The sequence below is a fragment of the Tetrao urogallus genome (assembly GCF_951394365.1).
Source record: "Tetrao urogallus genome assembly, chromosome: 8".
Classification (NCBI taxonomy): Eukaryota; Metazoa; Chordata; class Aves; order Galliformes; family Phasianidae; genus Tetrao; species Tetrao urogallus.
In genome coordinates this window covers 6,387,163-6,408,009 of record NC_136821.1, presented here as the reverse complement: position 1 = coordinate 6,408,009, position 20,847 = coordinate 6,387,163, and the positions used below count along the sequence as shown (strand labels likewise).

The window sequence follows — 20,847 nt, the reverse complement described above, 5'->3', positions numbered from 1 at the left end:
GTTACGGATGTTTTGTGTGGCTTTTTTTTTTTTTTTTAGAGAAAATTTTTCCCTAGGACTTTGTCCCATAGGCTTTGTGTTTTATGAGGCAAATGCCTTTGTTAAATAGAAGAATGCAAAGGCCAATTCAACTGTTGCTCAACTGTCCAACTTTGTAAGTAATTAGTTGCACTAGACTAATTACTGAATAAGTTTGATTACTTACCACTTCCTGGTATTCTTGCTTTCCTCCTCTCCTGCTATGCTTTCTTAGTGATTTTTACCTTATACCTGCAGCCTCCTGTATAGGTTGAATAAGCTTGAAAACCCTTCATTTAGCCAGCAGTCAGGCTTTTACTGGTGCTTGATCTTTCAACTGTGACTGGCTGCTTCACTTTGGCATTCTCAGAGAACGTGAGTGCTGTAACATTTTCTGTCAGCTGCTTAAAGGTGTTTGGATCTGCTGGAAAAGTCCAGTAGTTTTAGTTTATAGAAGACAGTATATTTGCAACAGCACCTATCTTCATCTTCACCTGAGAAAAGCTATGTGTAAAACATTAGGCATTTTCTCATAAGGATATCTAATGAAAGTATTTCAGTGTATTTTAATTAAATATGCCTGGAATTGTAGAGAACAAAGTACTTTCAGAAAAAATTATCTGTAGTGATAACATAAAAGGGGCAGAGGAAAGGCACTAAAGCAGTAAGTTGATGCTGATTTATTTGAAGTAACTGTAAAGAAAGCTACTTAAACAGTGCAAAATAACCATTAGCTCTGCAATTTAGGTAACGAGAATATGGCTCTAGCATTTCCCAGGAATTACCTTGGATGAGACAAGGAAAAATGGATATTATTTCTCATGAACAAACCTTAAATGCTAGCTGTTTTAAACAGATATTTCAATAAACATGAACTGAAAGTGCCCAGATCTTTTACACCAAGTCAAATGAAGCTATCGGGCCTTTCATAGCCCTTTCCCAGGCTACTGCTAACTTTTACATGTAGTTATAAGACAGTTTTAGAAGAAACACATCACCTGCCTTGTTGTAGTCAGGAGAGCAGAGCCTGTATTTTCTCCAGTACCTTTGATTGAGTGAACAAAGGGAACAATTATAACTAAGATAGCTTCTTAGTCCTTAATACCCCACTACAACTGAGCATTGCAAGATTAACATGAATTTCAGCAGCACTTCCTCCAATTCTTGCAGTTGTAAATGAACTAATATGAAAATTGCAGTACTTCAAAACTGCACTAAGGGTTATACATAGAAATTCAGCTTTAAACTGCAGGGCCATAAAAATGTAATCATGATTGAGTTCCTTGCATGCATTCATCCAAGGCCCTCTGGGGGGGGGGAAAAAAAAAAAAAAAAAAAAAAAAAAAATCAGTATTTTGAATGATTTTTTGTTTTCTCTACCAGTATAAAAGACTGTTTTTTAAAGTGCATGAGGAAAACTATGCAACTATAGTAATTCCTGAGTTATAATGTAACTGATTATACTTATTTTACTTCTTCACAAAAAACTGTGTGATATCACAACCATACTTTGTAGCTAAAGAATGTCTCTTCCTCTGACTTCTTTCCTTGGCCTGTTTTGCAGTTCTCTGGAAAAGAGAAAGGTAAGTCTGGTCAGCAAACAGACTTACATGACAACTAGCTGGAAAACACTAGGCTATAGCTTTAGGTTTCAACCTAATTTTGCAGCAGGTGACAAATAAAATGCAAATGTTCATTAAGGTGACATTTTCCCAGTTGTGAGTAAATGGTTTAATGCTGCCTTTCATATTCACTGGTGCCTTCCTGCAAGGAAAAGAGTAGTGCCATGCCACAGACAAGGCAGCATAGAGACGCTTGTATTAGTTGAGTACAGACTCAATGGGTAACATCAGGTATTTCTTACTAAAGGTTTTTGGTTATTTCCCACCAGTTGCTTCTTTCCACATGCATAGTACCTTGGTGTTGTCTATTACTTATAAGGTATACACACTAATTACTGATTTTTACTGTACATATAATAGCACAATCTCAATAACCTATGAATCAGTTTTAGTTTCTTCTGTCAGTGAAAACCTGTAGTTTGCTACAAGTCACATTCCCAGTACCAGGATGTGCCAATGAGGACAGGAGCTGTTTTCAGCAGCCAAAGGGCGATATTTGAGTGTACCACACTGACCTCTCTGTGGCAGACCGTACACAGAGTCTGAAGGTTCCCCAGGGAGCACTGTCCTCCTCCGCTGTAAACAGGCCTGATGTGATCCACCTGCCAGAACTGACCTTCTGTTGGGTTTGTTATAATTTCATTCAACTGCAGGAAAAGGGCAAGACAATGGAAACCTTAGATATTTTCCTCCTGAGCTCCATCTTCGTTCTACACACAGAACAATAAAACTGAGCAAAGCAGCTATTTATATTATTTATACCAATGTTTATGATCGGAGAAAGTGTTAGCATGTTTGTTACTCCCAGTGGACAAGCAAACAACTATTATTTTAGTTGGCACAGTTCTACCTAGTCTGCAGTGTGCAACAGTATCAAAGTAAAGCAGAAGGAAAGGTTATTTTCTTGATCAGTAAATTTGTCTTCAATGTCATTTTATCAAGTGCTGCAGTTCACTCAGAAGGTTGTAAGATGCCCACACTGCAAGACTTGGTCTCAAGTCTTTTAGATTTGTATCGACTTATTTTTAAAAGCCACAAAAAAAAACAAAGGTGATCTCCTGCATACAACCAATAGAAGAACTGGCCGATGATCTTTTCTTTTGCAAGTTTTAAGTGTGTCTTCCGACTTTATTATAAAAATATAGAACCAGCAACTTCTGAAGTAGAATTTCAACTTCACAACAGGACAAAAAAAAAATGTATTCTTATCTTGGAACTAAAATACTGCTTTGTATATGGATATTCTCCCTGTTCCATTGCCTTCGAGTCTGCAAAAAAGCGATTAATCTGGGAAGAATGGGAGTAGTTCTTCATATGCTCTGAGGTTATGGTGAGGGAGGCTGTGACAGCTGGCTTTTGTTAAGCTACTAACCAACATTCTGTGAAGTAGCAATAACCTGGTATTATTTACTACATCCATTCCTCAATTCTGTTTCATAACCACATTTCAATTTAAATCAGCTGCAACACTGACATCCCTAAAACTCAGAGTTCTGATGCCAGTCCTATTTAGATACCAAAAACATGCTTGTCTTTGAAGACAGATGAAGACAAGGATTTTGTTGTTCATTTTCTTTTTTTACTTCTATCTTATCTTCTATCTTGTCTTCTATCTTATGCCTGCAAGTACACCATTTTGGTTTCTCTCAACTACCTCCTACACTACTACGGGAATACACAGATCAGCAGAAAGCACTTAAACAGTGCTGTTACCTGCCCAACTGGAAGATGAGACATCCACGAGCTCTCCAGAAGCTTCTTACGCTGAGTCTTAGGTGCATCTCTGATGTTAAGATAGAGCTCTTGGGCATTCTGATGACAAAACTGGCAAACACCATGCTCAATTTCAAACACCTTAGTCCTGAGGTAGCCCTGACTAGAACGAATTGAAAATTCCTCCTGGCAGGAAAGAGTGCAGAACCGTGTGTCCCAGGCAGGGGCCTGGCAGCTTTGGTCAAGCTGAGCTGTTGGCTGCTGACAGTGGAGACAAAGTGGGTTTCCTTCACCATCCAGGGCTTGCAAATAGCCTTTGGGTAGGGAGGAGTTTTGAACTTCAGTCCAATTGGAGGGAAGAACAGAAGGACTTTTTCCACTCTCCAAAAACAACCTGTTTACAGAGATCAAAGTAGAACTAGTAAAGTGGGTATTCAACACTACAATTTTTGCTTCATACATTGTGTATTTCCATTAGATATCTTTCATGCTCTAGAATACCAATTTTAATCAAAAGATCATCTCAGTCAGGTTAGTATCTGCATAGTGCAGTCATCTACTTGGTTTATGTTTCAATTTAAACAGTGTATGACAATACAAAGGAGATTTTTCCTTTGCACATCTTACTGCATTTACACACACACATTGAATTACTACACTAAAATAATGCTGCATTTATAAGCGTTAGCTTGTGTCAGGTACGTACCTATACTCTCAGACAAATGTTTCAACCCCTTTTGTAATGGGAGCAAAATGTCAGAGGAAAACATCCTGCCTTCTCTCTGCAATTTTCACAGCTTCTTAACAATTTCCTACTCTAAACAAGATTTGCTTCCAGCCAAGAACTACTTGACTGATAAAGAAGGGCATTTTCCAACCAAAATTTTTGTATTTTCTGCCCTATGAGGCAGAATGGAAGAAAATTTGCTCTCCTATTTGTGGTCAACTTCACAAGTAAGCCCAAGCTAATGTTGTTGCTTCCTTAACCACGTTGTGTAACTTTTCTTGTTTCATCTTGCCGCTCTGTTAACTAGTAGCTATGTCATCATACAACAAAACTGTTAATAGCTCATTAGCTATTTCAGCAAGTTTCTTTCCTATAACTTACCTATTACTATGGTTCAACAAGGTAAATATAACTTTGCTATGTTAAAAAAGTCTATGAAGAAACAGCTTCATCGCTTTGTTTTTTTTGCATTAAACTCAACTTACTTTGTGGAATGACCTGGTTGTGCCATAGAAGCTTTTTCATTCCTCAGACAAGCTCTACTTTCTTTAGTGATGAGGCGCACGCTGCCCCCACTGCTGCTTGCTCTGCTAAGTGAGGCTGCTGCTACATCCTCCTTGGTCACATACCTAAAAAAACCAACAGTTTTGACAGATGTCACCAACAGTGGACAGAATTATTTAAAGAAAAAAATGAGTATGAAAAAGTGTTGAAGTAAACTATGAATTATGAATGAGATTGCAGCCCTGATGGCAACTAATGATTTATTCCTGCTCCAAGTAGGAAATATAGTAAGATCTTTTTAAGCTTGCTTTTCTTTTGAGACAGTAATGATTTTTCCTCAAAAATCTTTGGTGAGCTCCAGCTGCTTAATACACAAACCAGAAGGCCAGAATAGCTGCTGAATATGGCAGTGATGGACAGGGAAGCAGATACTTCCATTCCAGCACATTTACTTATGTGCTCAGTTGCATATGTTTGTCACTGTGAGACAGTCACTGAATTACCCATTTGTAGCCTTTGGCTTAATTCTACTGAAATTTGCATTAAATACATCAAAACTTCCTGCAAAAATTAATAAGGGAAAGAAAAATAAAAACAAATACCTTTTTGTGCTGCTTGCTGCTGACTGCTTTTTACACATCTCCTCTGCAGCATGGATAGGACTACAAAACAGCTGACCACTTTTTCTGACAATTTTCTGTTTCATTGCTGTTAGATGACTCCATTCTTTCACAAACCTCAGTATCTGGGGGAAGAATGCTATTGTCAGCAGCGTGACATCAAACAAATAATTACATTGAAAGCATGCTAAGAATTAACATATTCAAAACCAGATGGAAAAAAAGCTGGTATGATCAGAGATGGTCCCTTCAAGTCAGCCCTTGTGCGAGCTGCAGCCTCCCATCCTCTTCTGCTGAAGAACTTAAGACTGCTTTGGCACTGTCTACAATTACAGTTTTGCTACGACATATAGTAGAGTAAAAGTAGAATAAAGTAGAAAATAAAGCCACAAATGGACTTCAATCTAAGCTGTAATGATAAGGAGAATGGATTTCTGGTAAAGTCTCAGATAAGCCTTCCTTGTGTAAGCAAGACTTTGTTCAGGGAAAAAAAACAGATGAGTGAAAGTCTTCTACTTAGAGAAGCCCTCCCTCTCTTGCTCCAGGCTTTCATAAAAGCCAAGTTTGAGAGAGAAAATAACATTCATATACAAAAATTTAGAATTTATAACGTGGCCTTCTTTAGAATACATGTAGGGAAAAAACGGTTTCATCCCACCTTCATCTTTACAACAGAAAACGAACAAATGAGAGTACCAATATGTCCATCAATAACAACAATACAAAAGAGTGGCCAACATGAAAGCTTTGCTGTTTGTTTTTCCGCACTCCGTTCCTTGCTGACTTGCTACATCCACAGTAGGCAATATCACAGTGTTTCTGAACATGGACTCTGGTAACAATAAATACACTGTGCAGTATGATGAGTGATTTCAGCCTCATCCAGGAATGCGCTTCCAAGACTATGATGTGGCAATGATTTTCTCCTTGAACTATTCTTTTTTCCCCATGACAAACATGGAAGAGCACGGACCAGCCTTACTTTCCTACTCAGAACAGCAAGAAAGAAGTCAGCAAAACTGCAGGACAGAAAGACACATGGGAGCACTTACTAACACGGATATTTTAATCTGCAAAAGAAAGTGGAGAGACAGAGATAAAGTTCCATAAGCAGTGTCATCTCCTGCAGAAACATGGCATTCTTAACGTGTCTTCTCAGTCTACTAAGTAGCTTTGAAATTTTTTGGCAACATCTCTGCCACTCATCAGGTGATTCAGATAGCTGTTGGCTAAATCACCAAGTAGGAATTTGACCTACAAATCTACGTTCCAGCCTTGTTGGAGAATCTACTAATAAGAACCAGTCTTGCTCCTACATGATAAAATCTGATTTTCCAAATTATACATCTCTTTAAACAGATGAAACATATTTCTTGACTGTTTCCAACAGATAATATTGCAAATCCAATTTAAATTTTGGATTTCATTACTGTGAGTACTTGATTTGACAATGTTTATGTCTTACAACACCAGTACAAGTGTGATTGTTATTGCTTAAGTAACTGAAGCTGCATATCTCAGTAGAGTTGTGCCCTACACTGTTTTGAATGTTGTTAGAAGACCAAAGGACAAAATGAGAGCCAAGGAGTGCTCATAACTGCAGCTCTGATGCAACCCAGCACATTCTTATTCATCACTCAGCACACAATTTACAACCTTCAAAATGCTATTTTGTTGGCTTACGAATGCTAGTTACTGATCCTGTAAATGAGAAATTAAATGATGCCTGGTTGATTCCATCTACGTTAACAAGAGGTATGATAATTTGCCAGAAAACAGTCTGCATAATATCTGCATCAATATTTACAGTATCTGCTCACACTGATGAAACTGTGTGTAGGTCCCGAGTCCTGGAAGTGTTCTGCATCTTAAAAAAAAAAAAAAAAAAAAAAAAGCCAAAATACTCCACATTAAATACTGCATTACTGTGCCAGTTGAATTTAGGCTTACCATTGAACGATTTCGTTTATGTTGGAAATTCTCTGGTAAATCCTCCCAGTTGTCCAGCTGTATGTCCAATGGAATGAAATTCAGATTCAGTGGTTCACCATCCTACACAAACAAACAGTTTCGTTTACAGACAGAATACGCTACAATCTAGAAAAAAGAAAAAAGCATCTGTTTCAAATGGATTATCCTCCTCTTCCAACCAAGTTTAGATCTTCAAGCTTAAGATCTTTCTAGGAATGATTTTTCATGTAAAAATGTAAAAAATGATTTCTCATGTAAAAAAAAAAAAAAAAGTAAAAAACATTATAGCATTTTTTCTGATCTGTACACAGCACCAATGTGTACCTTTCTGAAAATGTGGTGGCAATATTTTATTTACCTACTTCACCCGCAAAGATTCATTGATTACTGCAACTCCAAAAATATTTGGGAATAGCACACTAGCTACAAACAGGAGAATAAATAGTCATGCTAATGATTCAAGGTAGCAGTAAGATTTATAACAAGAAAAAGAATCAAGCATTGTTAGCATTTTCAACAGACGATCTGAGCAGAAATATAATGTGCTGGCACCTCTGTGTAAACTAAGAGAAGTGTTAGAAGCTGTATAAATGGGGAATTATTACTTCTTCAACAAGACCTAGAATGACAAACCACCTAATTTTTATACATTTTCAATAATATGAAAATAGGGATTTTACATAAAGCATGACAAAAGAAACTATACATGCCTATTTTACAGGACAACAGTCTACTTTGTACTTCTGAAGTGATAATAAGCATGCTTATTTCAGCTTTACCTTTGTATAGAGGTGAATTCTATCAGTATTCCTGCTTGCACAGAACATTAGCCCATCATATACCAGAAATGCATCTGATTGATCTAAATATCCAGTACAGAGAAACAAGGTTAAAATTAAGAGGTTTACTTCATTTAGTCTATTCAGATAGTAAAAATAACCACTCCTGTCATGTGTGACATTTCCTGATTTCACGTGCCTACAAACATATTTTTGTATAAACTCTACATTTCTATTTTTCACCTTTCCCACTCCCTCCGAGTTTTCAGGAGTCATTGTACAAGCTCCAAGACCACACTAGGATTCTATATTTAATTCCAGAACAACATAAGATGCACACGATACAAGCAACAAATTATTAAGTGTTCTCCTGAATTTTTTAGGAGACAATCTTGTTTCTCTTGAATCACCCATTATTTCATTTACCCGTGGCTATCCTGAAGACAAATCAATGCCATCATAAATTTCAATAAGACTGTATGCTGTACCTTAGGTTTTACAGCTACTAGTTTGACATAATTGCTTTGTCAACCAAAACCTCTCTATTTCCTCAGGTTTTGTATGAAGAGTGCTTTAGATATCAAAATTCGATAAACATCCCAGGTTAAAACAAGAAAATCACTGCTAGCCTATCTTTCATATTTTGAAGTTCTTTTTCATGCCAGAGGCAGTAAATACAATTTCACACATAGGATATGGACACCTTTTTTTCCCCCCCACAGGAATCCCCTATTACCTTTTCCACACCTTCTTTCATTTTCTTCACTTTTGATTTTAACAGCTTCTTGTTCACTGATTTCAGACTGCTTGGTCACCAATTCCTCCAAATCTTCTCTTCCATCTTCAGCATCCCATGCTGCTCCCTGTTCATCATTTCTGGAGTCTTTCAACACGTCTTTTTCAGTCTGGCTAGTAGGAACTTCACAGTTTCTCTCACCTATAGAGAGAGAAAAGTGATCACTTACGCTCTCCTTATAAATTGAGAGCTAATCAATAAACGGATGGACAAAAAACAAGCAACTGAAATACTGAGAAATTGCATTTTATTCTCTAATAATATAATGGTTCAACCACCTATGAAAACAGGGCTAACTTTGATATTAGGAGAATAAACACACGGACCAAAGTGTTCTAGTTATGCAATTTTGTGCAGCCAGCTTTATGAAGAAATATGTGCAATCAAACAGCTAGTTACTATCCACTACATTCATTTACCAAACACCATAAGCACATTAAATAGCTTTCCAGCATTTATACATACTTAAGAAATTGAGAAGTTGACCTTACTTCATCAAGAAAAGATCTAAAAAGAAAAAAAGAACCTTATTCTTTTCTTTCTAATGTAAAAACTTAACATGGAGAGATATTTATAAAAATATTTACTAAGTTCCCAAATAGCTGGAATAAATTTCATAGAAAACATTTATTCTGACCTGTATGAATGAAAAATGCTGTATTTTTAAGGCAATGTCTCCCATGGCAACTACACAATACTGAGGCTAATAAAACCATCTATGTGACATCATTTAGTTTTTGACATGTAGAGAAAAGCTTTTCAATTTAATTGGATTCAGAATAACTACAAACCTCAAAGAAAGCAAGAGCTACATTTGCTGTAAAGAAAATTAAATTTATATTCTTACTCACCATTTTTATATCCAGTTAACATTCATCTCAATTCTCTATTTGTTTCAAATTAGAATCATACAAAAGATCCCCAGGAAAAGTTAAATTAAGAAAGATCACCTAAAAGGTATCTGTCTATCTATTCATAGAAAGATACTATTCTTCATGTTTTGCTTGTATGTGCACGCTCAGATTTAAAAATATTTATTTCCTGAAACTAATCACAGCTGGAATGAAAAACGCACACTTTCCCTGCAGCACTTACCTTTATTGCTCTGAGGGCAATTACACATTTCGCAGTAAGGAAGCAATTCATTATTACTGTAAGTGCAAACACTACAGTGCCAAACTTTGTTTAAAGCTGTGCCTTTGCTTGAAGCATTTGAGCTGCAAGGAAGGACTTCATTGTTCTTCTCTGTGAAGAAAGCGGACATTTTTCCAGTCAATGTCTTTTTCTTCCTGGAGCTGACTGGAGTGGATCCACTTATGCTTCTTGCTCTTTTAGCTTCATGTGGACAGGCACTTTCATGACAAGTTGTATCCACATCACTTATTCTTTTGAAATCCAGATCTTCACTGCTCTTCTCTGAATCCTCTTCTTTCACGGCTTCAAAAGACTCTGCATCAACCTTTAATGATTCACTATCTGATAACATTTTGCGTTTTTTTGTAGAGGCAGATTTTGGGGTAAAGAAGGAACGTATGTCATGCTGTCTTTCCTTCTCAAACTAGGAAAGAGGAAAGAAATACATAAAGCCATCTTTATGATTACTGCATCAGGATTGGTTAAATTTTTCTCCCCATTAGTAGTGCTTTCTAACACGGGAAGCTAGTTTAGAGATGAAAACAAAAGATATTTTCCTTTAAGCAGAAACAGCATAAAGAGCTATTCAACGTTGTTGTTTCCTAAAAATTATTTTCAGTATTCTTATCAAGATTCTGCAATAGCACTAATGATAGCAAATACACAGAACAGGTATGTTACGTACATTTTCTGATGGAGCCTACAAGGAAAGACTTCTAAACGTTTTCAAAATAACTGTGTTGAATTTTAAAGCTATTAAGAAAGCTGCATTTTAAACAGAAATTACATTTCCTTATGAGATTATGAGGATGAGTCAATCACCTAAAAAACAATTAAAGCTACTGTTTAAAACCTGTAGATTATTTTATGCCCAACAGATCAGTTTTTCCAGATTAACTTTCTGACCTTGAACTTTTTTTTTTTTTGCCACTCATACAGTGTTTCTCCAGTAGTAAAGCCTGCAGTGCACACAAAACCTAGGTGAGAAAAGGTTAGATCTTTTAAAAAAATGAAATAACAATTAAAAACATAAGTTTTGAGTATTACATGTGTAAACAGAAGTTCATTTTGGAGATCTTCTGCACTGTCGTTAGGGGTCCAAGCTTCAGCAAAACTCAAAAAATCCCATTTCTCCTTATCACCTTCTTCAGCCTGCATTCTCTCTTTTTTTCCATTCAAGGTGCTGCCTGTAACATTGGCCTGCAAAAAGACTTGTGTAAAGGCTCTTAAAAATTTACAGGTAGGAACAAGTTTATTTGTCTAAATGCATCAAATTGGTTACAACTGCTGAACTAAGCTTGCAAGAGAGAAATGAGAATATCTGCAGTAATTCAAAATAATGTTAGTGATTGAAACTATTCTTCCAGTTGCCCTAATGGAAACCATTTCTGCACAAGTACCATATATATGAAAAGGTATATGTAAAATATAAATATTCACTGAGGTTAAGAGATTATTTACATTGTGCTTTCTTTGCGTATCTTGTGCTTTCTGTACGTATCTTTCTCAGTAGTCTTTAGACATTCTGCTTAGTAGATGAAGCCAAAGGCAGAATTAATGGAAAGCAGGAATTCAGTGATTAAACTCTTAGCCAGACAATCTCAGATCCATAGATTTGTCTTATTCTAGAATGTTATTTGCTAGCTGTGCTTCAGTGGTAGCTAAACCACAGTGAATCCCCAATTATTTGGTTGTATTCCACACGCACCTTGCGATTCAGCATTGCCCACATAAGAGGATCCAACGTTCCTTTTGCTATAAGGAAGTGAATATTCACAGAACTGCACTGCCCAATGCGGTGTGCTCTGTCTTCTGCTTGCTTAATATGGCCTGGATCCCAATATAACTCAGCAAACACGATGTGAGTAGCAGCAGTGAAAGTTAAACCCTAAATAAAGGAGTACATCAATTTAGAAAAAAGATTCTCCCCATAAATCTACACACTGCACAGAACATTTTTAAATGTAGGTGAGAGAGACCACCTGGACACACAAAAAGAAATACAAACCAACCTTCTACACTTACTCCAGGTAGATATTAGTAAGATTCAGAAAACACTGCAATATTGTGCAAACACTGCATACAGCACTTCATTATGGAACTAAATGTTGCTTATCATTAATCTGGTACTTCCAGACAGAAGGTGCAGGCTTTTTCTATTCTTCTTACTAATTATTCAACCTACTGCTTATGCTGATTTTGCTCATGTAATTTCGAGAGGCTTAAAACAGTTCACATGACTAGTGCAAAAAAAATGAACACATGATTCTGCAAAAGATGTGTTACACAAATTGCCTTCAGTAAATAACTTTAATAACCTTCATTTCCATTCTTCAAATTTTATTTTTTTATTTATTTTTTTTTTTTTTAATCCTACCTGACCAGCTGCCTGAATACTCAAAATAGCAACCCGGGTCTCAGGATCCTTCTGAAACTGATTAACCAGATGTATTCTTTCTGCAGAAGGAACACTTCCATCTATCCGTATGTAGCGAACCTATAACAGATTTTAATAGACAAATGAAGTCATCCCTTTTTAGATCCAACCACCTTCTTTCCCCAATACTAAAATATCTGCTCTATTCCAGTCATGGAGATAATAGTACCTCAGTACTATTTTACCTGTCGATCTACAATTAAGCCTATTTATCAGAAAGACTATAGACTTAGTACTACCTATTTATAAAAGACAACAATAATAAACACAGGCTCCTAAAACTGAGTATTCTGCACAAGAATCTGCAATTTCCCAGGTAAGATTTATTAAGGTTGCAAGCACTTGCAAACAAATAGATTAATATTAAATACTGATGTTAGCCATTTTTCCCTAGCAATGGTTGAGTCCACAACCAATAACATGGAAGTGATCTGCTGTGAATTAAACATTCAAGCAAGATGACAATATTTTGGAAAAAAAACAAAAAACAAACAAACAAAAAAAACACACACCAAACCAATGAACACCAACAAACCACCTCCAAAAGAAGACAGAAGAATATCGATGAAAAACCTTGGGAAACAACTGCCTACCACATTAATTCACTGATGAAGTATCACACCAAATATCCCCATTTATAAAACAGTTCTTCAAAATTCTACTATCTTTTCAATACAGGAGCACTGACCTTTATTTACCTAAAGTCCTTAAATTCCTCCACATACAGATAGTTCTACTCAATTTAAGCACAACTGTCACATATTTGCAAAGTCTGAAATTAAATCAGTGCACATTTGTTAAATAATTACCTTATTTTCTATAACTGCCTCTGCACAAGCTTGAAGCATGCTTAAGTGGTGAGCAAAAACTAGGAACTTCAGTTTGTCATTTTCAAGCATCATTCTGATATAGTCCTTCACTGCTCCTGCCTGGAGTAATAGAGTATGTTTTCATCAGTTAGATGTACAAAATGTTCAAAATGACAGTTTTCACTTCAATGCCTGAATGCCATTCTATTGGTTAACCATTTAAGACTTTATCATACACTAACGTTAATTTAATAATTATAATTCTGTTTAAGAAGTAGCACAACTTTACGTCCTAATAGCTAAATCTGTCCCATTTCTTCAGAGAAAAAAACCCCTTCACCCTCACAAGATCACAAAGTTAGATGGCATTTCTTTCAGATTAAGATGAAAATAAAAATGCTTTCAGTTATGACATCATTACCTGATGTCTGAAATCAAAATACCAAAAGCATTTAATTTCTGACCAAACATATTTTAATCATACAAGGTATTGTTTAATCAGAACTTCTGTACCAGCAACTAGAAAACCATTGTCAAATCATGTAGAGTATGACACTATAATAATAATATAATAATTGCCCTATTTAAATACTCACATAATTGCTGTGTTAAATATTAATAGTGTTCATCAAATACAATGACAATAAAATAACAGATACTACTAAAATTTGTCACTGATCATTTGATAAAAAAATTCTGAGGGCTGCTGCATAAACAGTATTGCATTTTCCCTCTTTCATTTGAAAATGAGCTGACAATGACAGAGAATAAAAAAGTAGGGGACAAGGTAGCAACAGAACCACACTGGTATTTTTAAGATGAATAGAATATTTAAGATAAACTTCAAGGATTCAGATTCTTAATTCTTTTTAAATATACTTTTCTAAATACGGATTAGCGTAAAGAAAAGATCCGTTCATTCTCACACCTTAATTAAAAGAGGAAAATACAGAACAGGTGTCCCATCTGATAAAATAGAAAGACCACTTAGAGAAGGTTATCATTCTTCATATATCCATGGGGAGAACCAGTACTGACAGAGCACAGTCTGCACAAGGGATGCATCAGCAGCATCCTGTAATGCAAGCCAGCTGGGTCAGTCAGCTGCAGCAGCTGCCTACACAGTTACGTTCCTGGAGCATTCACCTTCAGTGCATTCCTAAGTCCAAGAGATGCCAATACAACTGATTTTATTAACAGAAAACACATCGAAAAATTAAAATATATATTAGTACTTCTACACTTACCTTGGCTATTGCAGTTTCTTTATACATACGTGTGATTAGACTCATGACATCAACAAAATGGCTGTCAGTGGGCTCTGAATTCAACTTCCTCATTAATTTCTCCCACTCTGCAAAAGTGGTATTCAAATTCTAATTGGAAAAAGAGATCAGTGGTTAGGATAGATGTACTTATCTTTTACAGGTTTGTTAGAAGCTACTAAGTATGCTCTACCACAACACTGACTTCCATGAAACATCTAGGGATGGAGTACATTTGAAATCTCTGTAAAATCTGTCTAAAAGTAATTGTAGGATTCAATACCTAATGAAAATGAAGAAGGAAAGACGACCATATTAAAATTAGGGTCAATTTTATATCTATTTGATCCCTTCTCAAGATGACATACCCATATTCTTCACATTATAATAAAAAAAAAAAAAAGCTGATGCTGTGCTATACATGTAGCTACAAAGAATGGGAGAATATTTACACGTGCTTATATAAATACATATATGAATATATATGAATACACAGATATTTACTAACAAATATCTTTTTAGCTGATGTGGAAAATTCACCTTAGCTGCGGCTTGTGGGAGATCAAATGGAATACGCTGTCTAACTTTGGGAGGTAATTGTGTTAGAACATCATTCTTCAGTCTTCTGATCATTATTTTTCTTAAAAGTTGATGTAGTTCTTCTAAATTTGAAGCTCCTCTACAGTCCCATTGTTTTCTTTTACCAAAGAATCTGAAAATGAAAAAAAAAAAAAAAAAAAAATCAATATTGTTTGGTGAACGCTAGCTATTCCAAACCCAATGGAAATCTGCAGTGCACAATTCATTGTAAGACACAGATATGAAGGCATTTAGGATAACCAGGAACACTGAGCATTATGTTGGAGAGATGATAGCTTTCTGTCTGATTCCTTCCAACACTCAAGGCAGAGCTCTTAATTTCTAACCCACAGACCTGACTCCCCATCAGACAAAGTCCTCTATCTCATCCCGTCTATCACTAATCAGAAGAATCTACCACAGTGCTTCTTTATGATATTAAAGAGGGTAACAGCTGATTAAGAAATTAATCACAAACGCCGCAAAGAACATCATTAAAATTCCTTTCCTGTCCCATCTGAATTCACTGTTATGTACATTCAGGATTCAAAGCTAAATGCTCCAGTTTAAAATGTAATTGTATTAAAAAAAAGCAAGGCTAAACAGGGGAAGTAGATTAAAAGTTAAAAAGCTCAAGGCTAAAAAAGAGAAATAAATTAATAGCTGTGTTTCTTTTTCTTTCTTTTATTTTCAAGGACATGTTGCAAGAGAAGAGCTTCTCTGTGTCAACATTGCCACGAAGCAACAAAATCTGTAGCACGGCAGATTTAGCTGGGTTTGGAGAAAAGCCCAGGTGGCATTTCTCAAAGACAGGAGAGTACAAGTATGTAAATTTTACTGGTATTACTGGTAATTTTTTCCTTAAAAGAAAAAAAAAAAAAAAAAAAAAAAAAAAAAAAAGGAATTTTAAGCTTTATTGGGCTTATAAAGGTACTATTGATTTCAGATGGCTGATTACGACCAGTGTGGAAGGAGGTGAGGACTCATTTCCACACTGGCAAAATAATGGCATAACAGATCGCTAGACAGATGGAAGGCAGCTACAACTTTTGCTCTTATCTTTTCTTCAGTGTGTCTGGTCCTTAGAAAGCATTCATCTCTCCAACTTGAGCACTGGGGATGTAAGAAATGGTAGCTGAAACACTTCAACCCTCATCCTTAGAAACAGGTGTCTACAAACACCTAAGTAAAAAACACTTTCACAGAAAGTTCTGCATAAAATAAAGCTACCAAATGGATTACCACAGGATGTTAAGTTCCAGCCAAGTCATGACAACAACGTTATCTGTTGAGAGCTTGCTAACCCGAATTTGATTTTCAATATATTTATGGTATTCCAAAAATAAGATAATCATCTGTGATGGAGTAGTTAACCATGCTGTACCCACGCACACTTGTGGTGTGAAAATTACAGATGCATTTAGTCAAAACACCATAGAAAAAATAGCATTTCTCCATCTGAAAATCAGACAGCACTCTATGTTATTAGAAGTTAGATGCTGATAAAACAGATATATATGATAAGAGGAAAAAATGCCCAAGTTACATGAAAATGAAATTAGACAATTATTACAGTAAAAATTAAATCTAAATGCTAACAATTTAGCTGACAAAAACTACTGTTTTTAGTATATGCAAAATGGTAGGTAAGAAATCCTTTTAAAGGTTCTTTCCCCTCTCATACCTTCTTACAGTGCCCATATTTAATCTCTCAAACAGAACAAACATACTGCTGTGCTTTTGGGACCTTTTTCTCCTTTTGTTTGGTTAATCTAACATATGATCTTCTTTTCCACAAATGTTATAGGACAGCAAAAAGACTGAATCCCATAATAAAGAGATAAATTGTTACATGACATGAGCATTGCACTGAGAATCAGAAACTCAAGTTTCAGCTCTAGCTGAAATGCCAGCTCAAAAAGTAAAACCTATACTTTTCATATTAACAGTAAATTGGCAAGTCATTTTACTGAACAGAACGTTGGCACTTACACTTTCTCTCAAACTTTAATAGCTTCCAATTTATTCCTGAAGTAAAGTCTCCCATCAATTCAATCCTCTTGCCAAACATCTCTAAACACTGAAAAAAAACCCCAGTGTATGTATGTGCCAACCTATTTTCTCCTATTTTCTGTTTGTACAATGCATTTTTGATATTCTTCTTCTGTAAGGTCCCTAATTCACTTTGATGGAAGAGATGGTATCACAGAATGGCTTGGTGTGGGCAGGATCTCAAAGGTCACTTAGTTCCAACCCCCCTTCAGTGGGCAGGGTTGCCAATCACTGTATCAGGCAGCAGATCAGGCCCCATTCAACCTGGTCTTGAACATCTTCAAAAATGGTGCATCCAAAACATCTCTGGGCAGCCTGTTCCAGTACCTCACCTCCCTGGGTCTCTAAACATGACGGTGTAATACCGCAATAGAGACACTACTTATTGGTTCTTTCATTTCATATGAGAGGAAAATCAAAGTCATTCATGAGAAAAATACAAGGGCAAGTACAGTAATACCTCAAACGAGCATCACAGTATTTTTTGGCATATTCACTCCAAGTTCCAAATCTTCCTGGAAAAAGTGCCTCAATCTGCATGAAAAGCTTTATATAAAAAAAAAAATGTCAGTGACAAACTGCCTTCAAGGATAATACTATTCAGAAATAATTCTCATTTATTACATGCTTATTGTGTTAAGCTTATATCCACCAGCCGTACTACTCATGAAAATAACAAAATTCCATGCTCAATATTATTGATACTATCCCTAAAAAAAGAAGAAACAACACGCAGGATGCTAAATACCTCTTCAGGTCTACCGAGTGCAGGAGTTCCGGTAAGAAGAATTGCTCTACTGGCTTTCTGTACAATGGGCAATAAAATCTTGCTGCGTTTAGCATTTCTGGATTTCATATAGTGTGATTCATCAACCACAACTACCTTGAAGTTCTGCCTATACAGAGTGTCTACTAAAGTCTGGGCATCAGAAGTTAACAGGCCATATCCCAGAATCGTCACTTTGCTGCTTGATATTCTCCTAAAAGGGAAAATTCAGAAGTTGTCTTAGTACATAATTACTGCAGGAAAATTAACATAGCAAACAAGTTCCAGAAAGATTTTTTTTTTTTAAATAACAGAAGGCAAGTATGATGTCTTTTGGATTGGCTAGTTATAGAGTTGTTAGATTGACTAATAATATTGGTTATTCAATTGAAATAAAAATTCTAGCATCCTACATTTCTAAGTCACACACATTTCATTACCATTTTCAGGGGATATCATTGTGGTTTAACACCAACAAGCTAAGCTAACATCATGACAGACTCTAACTCACCCCCCTCAAAGGGACAGGAAGAAAATATGAAAAAACCTCGTGGGTTGAGAAGACGACTTTTTTTTTTTTAATTAAAAAAAACCCAAACAAGTATTGGAAATGATTTCTCACAATAGATTTTAAAACATACAAAGGCATAAAGCACAAATTGTTTTTAAAATCACTAGAGAGCACTGTAGCCCTTCAGGAGCCTTTAAACACAGAAGCACAGAGTTGTTAGGCAAACAAGTTACCAGAACAAGACATAAAGCTGATCTATTCATCCGTCAGAAACTACCACTCTGCTGGCCTGATTTTTATTTGTTCCCCAGTAGAAAGAGATCAAAAGCCAATCCAATAAGCTAAAGTTTCTTACAGTACTTAAGAGTAATTAAAGTTTGTGCATGTGTACATCCATGCTTCTAGACATGGAGGAAGAGACCTAAGCATATTTTAACCTATTTATATTAAGAAGGTAATCAACATTCAAGCAGTACACTTCGTTGCTGAAGTTCAGAAGGAAAGCAAAGTACTGAAATCAGAGAAATCAAAAGGTTGAACACACAGAAGCACAATTTCCCAAAGCTACACCAAGTGTGTCAGCTCTGTTTTTGGATTTTCTTACAAATGCATAAAGCATCCTTTATATTAAAATATTCATTAGTTCAACAGCTAGGAAGCCTCCTGGGAACTAAATAGAAAGCCAAGCTTTCCTCTTATCTCGTTGGGAACAAAAGTAGTAATGGTTGCGGTTTATTCCTTTTAAGAACTTCAGAACGTGAAAAGAACAGAATTCTGTTTGCCATTTACTTTTGTCTTCACATTTCCCTTATTCCACATTTCTCCTTGCTGCATTCAGCAGTGTAAGCATAGTTTTTACGTGCAGTTCAACTGAAATGATAAAAAAAAAAAAACTCTCGCTTAATGGATCTTTATTTTATTTCCCATATTCCTCTAACAGCTTTATTTTGATTAGCAATAGTAATTATCCCTCAATTAAGATTTTAAACATATTTTGAATTGGATTTGTCTGGTTACAGTTACCCCAAGGAGGATTCCAAGCTATTTTCTCATCTGCATGTCTTGGCAGTCATTTCCTGATACTCTCCAGACAACATGGAAGTCAGCCTTCTTTGTCCAGGTCTTAGAACAATATCTAGACACTGCTATGAAATTAACCAAGTTATTACAGCAAAACAGATTACAAAATACCTTTTTAGTTCAGTGTTTCCTTGTAATAGGAGAGTTACTTTAATAGCATTAAGACTTGTAGTCCCACTGTAATGAATTTAGGCTACTAAGTCTAAAGATAAAAAACCTGGATCACAATGACCATCGCAGTTAGAGAATACTTACTGTAACATTTAAATTTATCAGTGCTCTAAATAGAAAGTTAACTGTAATTAGGTCCTTATTTTCTAACACATACTAAATTTTTTTTTCAAAAATGTGTTCAAAATGTTTTCCAGAAACTAACAAGTACAATACATCAGAGCTGACACATGGCCAATGTGTTCAATAGGAAACACCCCAAAGTAGCCAAGTCTTCAGCAGACAGCCTTGCCACTGCAAAAAAATCAGACCTCTCAGTTACAGAGGAGACAAAAAACAACCACAAAACCCATCCCTCTGCTGAAACATAAAACCCAATTGAAATTTCTTTCATCTTGCTGAAATCCTTACTTTTCATTATGAACATCTATATATTGTGTGTTTTTCACATACATACTGCCATCAGTTTACAGAATGAAACAGGACTTTCTAATGAATAATAATGAACTTACCCAATATCAGTTTTGTTTTGAATGATAATAATATCATCTGGAGATAGTTCTGGAATCCACTTTTCCATCTCATCAACCCAAGGATATCTCAAAGAGGAAGGCACTACTATTAAGAGAGGCCATTCCTTCCTGTAGTAGTAGGAAATAGCAATTGCTTGAATTGTTTTACCTAGTCCCATCTGTGAAAAGGAAAAAAAAAGTTGAAAACAGAAGTTATGTTTGGAAATCATTGTTACTACAGTTAATCTATCATGAAAGAAGATGCTTCTCTTTAAAGGGATTCACACATACTGCATATTTGGCTTGCTTGTTAAAGCTCCAAGTATCTTTTCCATTGATTTCAAAAGGCTTTTGGTTCAGAGACTTAGTAGGATAGACTATGAAGTTGACCAAACTCTTCAGCTTGTTAATTTGTCAAAAACATTTTAAAAACCTATTCAAAGGAAAGATAAATATTGCCGAGATTGAAATCTCCTCAAGCTTCTTCCTACTAAAAACCAGAACTTGGAACCTACATCAGTCCTTAAACACTACCTCTTTTACATTCAATTTTTATATATAACTTTTTAATCCATCATGAAGTTTGAATTTGTGACTTCTTACCATAAATAAAATATTTTTTTAATAAATTTAAAATGTTACAAGTCATGAGTTTCACTATTAATGAAAGTACACCCTAGGTTTGCATCAAATTAAGTATTTGGTATTTTCCACTTCAGTATTTTCAGAACATCTAGGTAATACCACAGGAATTGGGCTCCACTGCCAACTTTCCTGAATG

The 20,847-nt window shown here is 35.7% G+C and overlaps 1 protein-coding gene across 1 annotated transcript in view; it reads right to left on the bottom strand.

The window, feature by feature from the left end:
* Positions 1-1,487: 1,487 nt before the first annotated feature.
* The window catches only part of ZRANB3 (zinc finger RANBP2-type containing 3), a gene marked incomplete at both ends in the record, with an annotated part of 31,024 nt that continues 11,664 nt past the window's right edge, over positions 1,488-20,847 (bottom strand). Inside the window, 18 exons of the mRNA XM_079538903.1 lie at positions 1,488-1,586; positions 2,156-2,287; positions 3,354-3,747; positions 4,566-4,709; positions 5,187-5,329; positions 7,155-7,256; positions 7,955-8,037; positions 8,691-8,891; positions 9,846-10,308; positions 10,932-11,084; positions 11,593-11,772; positions 12,262-12,381; positions 13,131-13,250; positions 14,378-14,506; positions 14,936-15,107; positions 17,487-17,572; positions 17,775-18,006; positions 20,067-20,245. Of these exons, the coding sequence (XP_079395029.1) occupies positions 1,488-1,586; positions 2,156-2,287; positions 3,354-3,747; positions 4,566-4,709; positions 5,187-5,329; positions 7,155-7,256; positions 7,955-8,037; positions 8,691-8,891; positions 9,846-10,308; positions 10,932-11,084; positions 11,593-11,772; positions 12,262-12,381; positions 13,131-13,250; positions 14,378-14,506; positions 14,936-15,107; positions 17,487-17,572; positions 17,775-18,006; positions 20,067-20,245 (3,132 nt within the window). The remainder of the gene's footprint in view (positions 1,587-2,155; positions 2,288-3,353; positions 3,748-4,565; positions 4,710-5,186; positions 5,330-7,154; positions 7,257-7,954; positions 8,038-8,690; positions 8,892-9,845; positions 10,309-10,931; positions 11,085-11,592; positions 11,773-12,261; positions 12,382-13,130; positions 13,251-14,377; positions 14,507-14,935; positions 15,108-17,486; positions 17,573-17,774; positions 18,007-20,066; positions 20,246-20,847) is intronic.